This window comes from Megascapheus bottae, chromosome 1, assembly GCF_031878675.1.
Source record: "Megascapheus bottae isolate mThoBot1 chromosome 1, mThoBot2.hap1, whole genome shotgun sequence".
Classification (NCBI taxonomy): domain Eukaryota; kingdom Metazoa; phylum Chordata; class Mammalia; order Rodentia; family Geomyidae; genus Megascapheus; species Megascapheus bottae.
In genome coordinates, this window is record NC_143509.1 from 98,338,077 (window position 1) to 98,346,692 (window position 8,616).

The 8,616-nt window shown below is 51.1% G+C and overlaps 1 protein-coding gene across 1 annotated transcript; it reads right to left on the reverse strand.

The window, feature by feature from the left end:
* Positions 1 to 719: 719 nt before the first annotated feature.
* On the reverse strand, positions 720 to 7,044 carry Atp5po (ATP synthase peripheral stalk subunit OSCP). The gene is made up of 7 exons (XM_090349076.1): positions 6,941 to 7,044; positions 6,216 to 6,266; positions 5,501 to 5,611; positions 3,659 to 3,788; positions 2,482 to 2,594; positions 1,592 to 1,678; positions 720 to 891 (listed from the first exon to the last, which is right to left on the reverse strand). The coding sequence occupies exons 1-7, from the start codon at positions 6,974 to 6,976 to the stop codon at positions 778 to 780; spliced, it is 642 nt and encodes a 213-aa protein (XP_090205202.1). The 5' UTR covers positions 6,977 to 7,044; the 3' UTR covers positions 720 to 777.
* Positions 7,045 to 8,616: the final 1,572 nt, after the last annotated feature.

Here is an 8,616-nt window from a genome sequence, read left to right on the forward strand (position 1 = left end):
CAAGGGCTGTTAACTGTCCACTTAGGCCTTTCTGTCCTGTCCCCACCCAGCCAGGAGCCCCTCTGGGAAAGATGTTTGTCTGCCCACTTGGAAGGTGGCCAAAGAATGGCTCCGTGGAAAACGCATTCCTCTAGTTGCTCAGGAGAAGAGCTGAGCTGGGAGCTGCTTCTGGCTAATGCGCAGACAGAGATGTCTGAGGAACGAGGCGGGCTATACAACGTGTCTGAAGGCATTTTAGACGGCTAGCTCCTGCTCCCCCTGTCCAGGTTGGTTACCAAGCAAACCTCGAGGACTCCTCACCTTCTCTTCTCTGTAAAGTCCTCTACTAGACAGAGTTCTCAAGTTAAAATGCGTACAACATGGCTCCAAAAGCGACAGTATATTCTACAATTGTAGTGTTATGCCAGAATTAAGCATTTCTGTGAGGTATCCCGAGGGAGACCCATGATGGGCATGATATCACGTGACAACCGACTTGTGTACCCCCAGTTCTCCACCACCCCTTCAAGATTTTGGCTTGTAGTACCAGAGAGTATTTGAATGACGCTGTGTAGCTGCTATGTTTAATCGATTAACAAATTACTAGGATGATCCATTCACTCAAATATAATTCTCCAGCACAAAGAGCTTTTTAATTTTACACATAGGGGGACTCTGGGAAAAGGGCGAAATAAGCATCTCTGAATTCCATGTTAGAAGACAATGAACGTAATACAGTGTGTTCAGGAAGCATTTTATTGTTGCTTCAAGTTTAAGAATTGTCACAGATGGGAATTTTCAGCTCATCTCCCGCATAGCCCTGCTCAGCTTCTGAATCTTGGTTCTGGCAGACATGTCAACATACTTCTCGCCGATACGGACAATCATTCCACCCATGATCGCTGGGTCAGTCTAGCAAACAAGACAGGAGAAAGCATGAAACACCCAGACATCATTTCACACACATAGGGGGCAGGAGTGTCTGGAATGGCTGGAGGTGCTGTAACAGCAGAAAAGGTTCTAGCTAGCTGGGGGCCAATGGCTCACGCCTGTAATCCTAGCTACTCAAGAGGCTGAGATCTGAGGATTGTGGTCCAAAGCCAGCCTGGGCAGAAAAGTCCTTGTGAGATTCTTGTTGCCAACAAATTAACTCAAAAATGCTGGAAGTGGCATTGTGGTTCCAGTGGTAGAGTGTTAGCCTTGAGTACAAAGAAGCTCAGGCCCTGAATTCAAACCCCAAAACTGGCAAAAGGAGAAAAAAGAAAGGTTACATTTAGGAAGATGTAGATGTGAAACCATCCACAGGATTAGATGATTATTTAAATTGAAGACGCACAGATCTGGATGAATGTCAGTGGCTCACTCCTACCATCTTAGCTACTCAGGAGGCTGCGCTCTGAATGAAGGTCATAGTCCAGGGTAAGAAAGTCCATGAGACCCTTACCTCCAATTAAATACCAAAAGAGCAAAAATGCCCAGGCCCTGAGTTCAAGCCCCGGGGCCAACACATAAACATACAAACAGAGCTAATGCTTCACTGTATTTTCTATCTATAATTACTGTGAATGTTTGCTAACCCACGGCCACACACTATGAACAAGTGGAAACATACCTTAACCTCCAGTTTCAGCACTTGGCCTTGACTTAGGAAACTCTTCAGAACGGTTGTGAGTTCAGAGAGAACAGTGCTGTTTAAAGGCTGAAAAAGAGCAAACCATTCTTTAGATGAAGCAAAAAAGAAACCCCCAGAGTTAAAGGCAAAGAAGAAAACCCAGTGGCATGCTTCATGAAGACAGCCCGTGGGCTCCTGTGTGAAGCACCAAGGACTGCAGTGCGGCCACAGTGACAGCCGCTCGGGTCTGCGGGGCTGACTCAGGGGCCCCGGGCCTGAGGGGAGCAGTCTGTCTACCCACCACAACGCTGAACTCTAGGAGCCCCGGTGCTGCGTACTCTATGTTCACCACACTCCACTCACGGCCAAGTCCACAGACCACGAAACTGTGCCAGGAAGGAAATGCACAAAGGCATAAACTCCTGCTGGGGAGGTGATACAGTGTAGTTTAAGGCCATGGACTTCTGAGAAAGGCCAATGTTCAAATTCTGGGGCCACCCGTGTGACTTTGGGCACGCGACTAGTCTAGAAAATAAGGGTAATTACTCTTCTATCTCATATGAATCTTCTGCTAATTGAAAAGAAGAAAGAAAAGAATGATAAAGTACTCAGCACAGGAACAGATTGGTTACTACACCCACTCTGGCAAGATCTGGTCACTCTACCTGTTCCATTACCAAGGAAGATGAAGATCAGAAACTGTAATTTTATTCAACTATTTAATACGATGCTTAAAAAAATTCGATCCTATAAGGAAACATTAACTTTGCCTATAGTCCTTCCACATAACCACTGGTATAGAAACACTGAAGTACACAGTGGCTCTTTCAAAGCTAGCATTCACAGAGCAGCCGAGGAGCTGCTTCCTCGGTTCCACGCCACCTACTCACAGTGGCGGTGGTCACGATGCACGGCACCTCTCCGCGGTGGACACTCATCATGGTAGAAAAGGCAGAGATGATGCCCTGGGCGTTGCTGAGGCGACCATTCTCAGCAAGTAAACCTGGGAAAGGGAAAGCGTCTCCATGTTGTGAAAATTTACTTACCATCACCTCAAAAGCAAACTTCACTTGCGGCCTTAAAATACCACATCGAACCCAGGGCCTCATGCTTTTGGTCAGTAATTTTCTTTGCTCACAGCTACAGCTCTACCACTTTAGCCATACCTCCAGCTCTGGCTTTTTTGCTGGTGACTGGAGATTACCCAGCATATAAGACACTTCTCACGCTCCTGATGAGTATCCTTTTGTTTTTGCTTTTGCCAGTCCTGGGGCTTGAACTCAGGGCCTGAGCACCATCCTTGGGCTTTCAAGGCCAGTGCTTTGCCACTTGAGCCACAGCACCACTTCCGGCTTTTTTCAGTGTATGTGGTATGAGGAATCGAACCCAGAGCGTCATGCATGCTAAGCAATCACTCTACCACTAGGTCAAACTCTCTGCCCTCAATATCTTGTTGTTGTTGTTGTTGGTTGTGGGGTTTGAACTCAGGCCTGGGCACTGTCCCTGTGCTCTTCAGCTCAAGGCTAGCGCTCTACCACTTGAGCCACAGTGCCACTTTCCTCATCAAACTTTCTTAAGATGCAGTGAATGGAGAAGCTATTACTTGTTAAAAACACATTGTCTGGGGGGGGGGGGGGAGAAAACCAAAAAAAGCCCAAACAAGCAATTAAATTATTATGTATGCTTGTGTATGTATTCAATAGATTTTTTTAGGCTTTGTGGTACTATGGTCTGAACTCAGATCCTTGTGCTTGTAGGCCAGTACTTCTGCCACTTGGGTCACATCCTCAGCTCCGAAATAGATTGCTTACATTTAGCTTGCAATCTGATTTTCACATTTATGTTACAGTTTCCAGTATTCGGCTACTAATCCATAAATGAGTATCCTGTTTACATTCAGAAATGATACAAATATATTTAGGAACTTGCTTTCTGACTTTGGCATAGGATATGAAAAGCAGATTGGGGTGAGTCTACGGATTCTTCACTTAAAATGGCCCCTAGGCCACGAAGCACATTTCTGGCAACAAAGTTTTAGGGAAACTCAAATGAAGTTCTAATACTTACTCATCAGGTTGGCTGTGAGAGGGGAAAACTTCTCTTTTGATGTGATGTCACTCAGGCTTTTTACTTTAACAGAACGCTTAATGTATGGATTCAGAACAGCAGCAGACACTTTGGGGTCCTTTAGGAGTTGCTGAAAGTACCAAAAAGTAATCCCATAAGAGCTTTTTTTTTTTTTTTTGCTGGTCCTGGGGCTTGAGCTCAGGGCCTGAGCACTGTCCTGGAGCTTTCTCAAGGCCAGTGCTTTGCCACTTGAACCACAGCATCGCTTCAGGCCTTTTCAATGTTTGTAATACTGACGAATCAAACCTGGGTCTTTGTGAATGGTAGGCCAGCACTCTACCACTAGGCCCATCCCGTAAGTTCTTTAAAGCACAAATGATCCTACCAGTACACATGCTTTCTGATAAATTAGGAATATTAGTCCTCTCAAGCATATACGAAGAAAATTTTATAGTCAAGTACATTGCTGACTAAAGGAGTATCATCTTCACCACGTTCTACACACTGTGAAAATGATGTTCCTTAAAAAACTCGAGTGCTTTATGAAGTCTCTTACATGTACTTTACCTTTCAAGAGAAGTCTTAACAAATTAGCTGGTGGCTCAAATCCATAATTCCTACTCAGGAAGCTAAGATCCAGAGAAATTAGCCTAGGTAGAATAGTCTGTGAGAGTGTCTCCAAAACGGCAGGCAAAAACCAGGGATGGAGAGTTGGCCTAAGTAGTAGAGTACCCAGTAAGACCATGAAGACAGAGTGCGTGTGAGGAGGCCCTGGGCTTTAACACCAGTACCACCAAAAAAACCAAAAGCAATCAAATAATAGTAATAATTGGCAGCCAAAAACTTCACCATGAGCATACATGCACATGCACACATTCACACACATATACACACAAATTGTCAGTAAACCAGGATTCTTACGTGTCATTATCGCTAGCCTTTTAAATATCAAGTTTTCTTAAACCATTTTTTTCATTTGTTTTTATAAGTCTATGTCTTTCCCCCCTCCTCCCGCCCTCCACCTATCCTGGGGCTTAAGCTGTCCGGGGCCTTGATGTTGTCCCTAAGCTTTTGTTCAATGCTAATGCTCTATAACTTGAACCACACCTCCACTTCCAGCTTTTTTTTTGGAGGTGAGAGGTCATGGGGCTTGAACCCTGGGTCTGGGTGTTGTTCTTGAGCTCTTCAGCTCAAGGCTAGCTACTTACCCTTGAGCCACAGGCTAACTTCCCATTTTCTAGTGATTAACTGGGATAAGAGTCTCATGTTCTTTAGTACCTGGGCTGGCTATGAACCTCGATCCTCAGATCTCAGTCTCCTGAGTAGCTGGGATTACAGGCGTGGGCCACCATGCCTGGCTCACTTCCAGCTTTTTGTGGTTAACTGTAGGTAAGAGTTTCAAGGACTTTCCTGTACCATCTGGCTTTGAACTGTGATCCTCAGATCTCAGCCTCTTGAGTAGCTAGGACCATAGGTGTGAGCCAGCAGCATGGGCTCCTCTATGTTTTCTTAACTGGAAATCTTGACTCCTACCATTAATATCCTTTGATAGGCCTGCTTATCCCTATTTCACAGTAATTTCTTTAAAAAAAAAATAATTTGCTTTATTGATTTGTCAGCAGTGGGACTTGAACTCAGCCTGGGCTTTGTCCCCAAGCTCATCAGCTCAAGGCTACAGCCCTACCGCTTGAGCCATAGTGCCACCTCCTTCACAGTAATTTCTGGAGAACAAAAATCTAATGTTTCCCTCCTTCCCTCCAGGCAGTTCTTCTTGTAAGCTCTACTTCATCAGAGACACGAGCAACAGGCACTGAACATATGACAAAGAAGCCAAGTACTTACTGACAGTTTCAGTAACTCCTTCTCCACTTGTTCCAGCTTCTTCTGTTTAGATGCAGCAGAATAAAGAGCTGTGGCATAGCGCCCTTCAATGCCATGCACCTGAACAGGGGGCTTTCAACAGAAAGGATGGGCCAAGGAAGAAAACAGCAGGTAAGAGCAGAGTACACTCTCAACAGAATCAGAGCTGGGAAGCTGCTCTGTGTGAGTGCTTGCCTCGCATTCAAAAGGCCTTAGATTCCATCCCCAGCACCACAAGAAAACAAAAAGCAAACTGAACAAAAACAAGGGTTCAATATTTACAAGAATACCTCTCAAATTGTAAACAAATGAACAGTCAAGTAGAGGAATAAGTATATTTTCTTGGCTTGGTCCTTCTAGCTCTAGCTATGTGTAACTTAATTGCTTTGTGTGTGTGTGTGTGCTGATCTTGGGGCTTGAAATCAGGGTCTGGACTCTGTTTCTGAGCTTCTTTCACTCAAGGCTAGCACTCTACCACTTGAGCCACAGCACCACTTTTGGCCTTTTCTATGTATGTGGTACGGAGGAATCAAACCCAGGGCATCATGCATACTAAGCAAGCACTCGTATCGCGAGGCCAAACTCCTGGACCCCAGCTTTCATTTTAAGACATCCGATTACTTGAAATTTAAGACAGCCATTGCTGCCTCATACTTTCATTTGCTCTGCAGTAACAGGAGACTATAAATGAACATACCCTCACAATCTTGCTGAAGGGCCTGGCCACCGAAGTACTCCAGCATCTCACCTTTAAAAGAAAACAAAAGCAAACAAAATTACCTGAAGGATTACTGATTTATCTCAGTAATCACACACACACACGCCTATATGCACACACACAATTTTGGTATTCACATGACCACATTCCTGAACAAGAGTTTGAAGTGGGAGATTTCTGGCCATAATTTGCAGTCAATGCACTTTTTTTTTTTTTTTTGCTAGTCCTGGGCCTTAAACTCAGGGCCTGAGCCCTGTCCTTGGGCTTTTCTCAAGGCTGGTATTCTGCCACTTGAGCCACAGCACCATTTCCAGATTTTTTTTTCCCCTCTCTCTGTCTGTAGTACCAAGGAATCGAACCCAGGTCTTCGTGCATGCCAGGCAGGCACTCCACCACTAGGCCACACTCCCGGCCCCGCCAATGTACTGAGTCGTCTGAGTGCCAACCGCAACGCCCCCACTCCAAGGCTGAAGTCACCTCCGCCAGGGCCCCGCGGGACGCCGAGGTCACGCCCGGCCCTGCGCCCGCTCACGGCCCCGCGGGGTGGCGGGGAAGCCGATCCCCCCTCCCCGGGACTCCCCACCACGCGCTGGGCCCTCGACCTGGAGCGGAGGCCAGGCTAATCCCAGCCGGGGCCTCACACCGTGGCTCTGGCACGGGTCACCCCAGGAGGAGGGGGGGGTCTTTCCTCAGGCTTCTCTCACCTGCCGGGAGAGCAGGGACACCCCCGAGGCGGCCATCTTTCTTTTCGGCGGCGGCTTGTAGGTCAAACCCGTCGGAGAAGTGGAAAGGGGTACGACGGCGCCTGCGCGCTCGGCGTCACGCCGGGGCTTTCTGGGAAATGTAGGCGTGGTCTTTCAGGACGCACGCGCGGAACCCTGCAGGCTGGGAGTTGTAGTCCTTAGACTCGGAGGCGCGTTCTGGGGTCCCTAAATGGGGGTGTGACTGAGTCGGTGGCGCCGGTAAAGGCGGTGGCGCTTGTTCTAGTTCACACTCAGCGTTAGCACCTTTGAGTCCTTCTCCAAACATGTCAGCGTTTGCTTCTCTATGCATAAACCAAATAAAGCCAGGCTGGCAAGAGGGAAGAACGAGAGGCGCCCGGCGCCTAGCCGGTTCCCTGAGCGGGGCCGCGAGCGCCTCCTTTCCGCTCCTTTCTCCGGACCGGTGGGGCCTGAAGGGTGCATGGGATTCGGATGTCTGGAGACTTGATTCTGGGTCGGATACTGAGATCGCGGAACCTCGAGATTGAGAACCGGCTCCCGGCTTAGGCCGGGCTCCGCGCTCCCCGCCGGGCTCCCCTCCCCGCGCGTCCTCCTCCGCGCTCCTCTCCCCTCGCTCCCCTGCGCGCTCCCCTTCCCGCGCGTCCCCCTCCGCGCTCCCCTCCCTTCGCTCCCCTCCCCGCGCGTCCCCCTCCGCGCTCCCCTCCCTTCGCTCCCCTCCCCGCGCGTCCCCCTCCGCGCTCCCCTCCCTTCGCTCCCCTCCCCGCGCGTCCCCCTCCGCGCTCCCCTCCGCGTTCCCCTCCCCTCGCTCCCCTCCCCGCGCTCTCCTCCCCTCGCTCCCCTCCCCGCGCTCCCTTCCCCGCGCGTCCCCCTCCGCGCTCCCCTCCCCTCGCTCCCCTCCGTACTTCCCTCCCCTCGCTCCCCTCCCCGCGCTCCCTTCCCCGCGCGTCTCCCTCCGCGCTCCTCTGCGCGCTCCCCTCCCCGCGCGTCCCCCTCTGCGCTCCCCTCCCCGCGCGTCCCCCTCCGCGCTCCCCTCCCCGCGCGTCCCCCTCCGCGCTCCCCTCCCCTCGCTCCCCTCCGTGCTTCCCTCCCCTCGCTCCCCTCCCCGCGCTCCCTTCCCCGCGCGTCTCCCTCCGCGCTCCTCTGCGCGCTCCCCTCCCCGCGCGTCCCCCTCTGCGCTCCCCTCCCCGCGCGTCCCCCTCTGCGCTCCCCTCCCCGCGCGTCCCCCTCCGCGCTCCCCTCCCCGCGCTCCCCTGCGCGTTCCCCTCCGCGCTCCCTTCCCCTCGCTCCCCTCCGCGCTCCGCTCCCCTCGCTCCCCTCCGCGCTCCCCTCCCCTCGCTCCCTTCCGCGCTCCCCTCCCCGCGCTCCCCTCCCCGCGCGTCTCCCTCCGCGCTCCCCTCCCCGCGCGTCCCCCTCCCCGCGCGTCCCCCTCCGCGCTCCCCTCCCCGCACGTCCCCCTCCGAGCTCCCCGAGCGCCTTCCCAGGGGAGAAGGCTGGCAGAGTTGGCTGGACTCCAGGCTGTGGCCATGGGGCTCTGCGGACAGCTAAAAGGAGAACATTCCGCTCCGATCTAGTAGAGCAACACAGGTTAATTGATTACCTTTTTTTTTTGTCAGTCCTGGGCCTTGAACTCAGGGCCTGAGCACTGTCCTTGGACTTTC

Bases quoted from the DNA above. Each gene is read 5' to 3' on its own strand.
- Atp5po (XM_090349076.1), bottom strand. From the start codon at position 6,976: ATGGCCGCCTCGGGGGTGTCCCTGCTCTCCCGGCAG. The intron at 6,267-6,940 runs GTGAGAGAAGCC...TTTCTTTTAAAG, and splicing joins TGTCCCTGCTCTCCCGGCAG to GTGAGATGCTGGAGTACTTC. The intron at 2,595-3,658 runs GTAAGTATTAGA...TCCCTTTCCCAG, and splicing joins TCTCACAGCCAACCTGATGA to GTTTACTTGCTGAGAATGGT.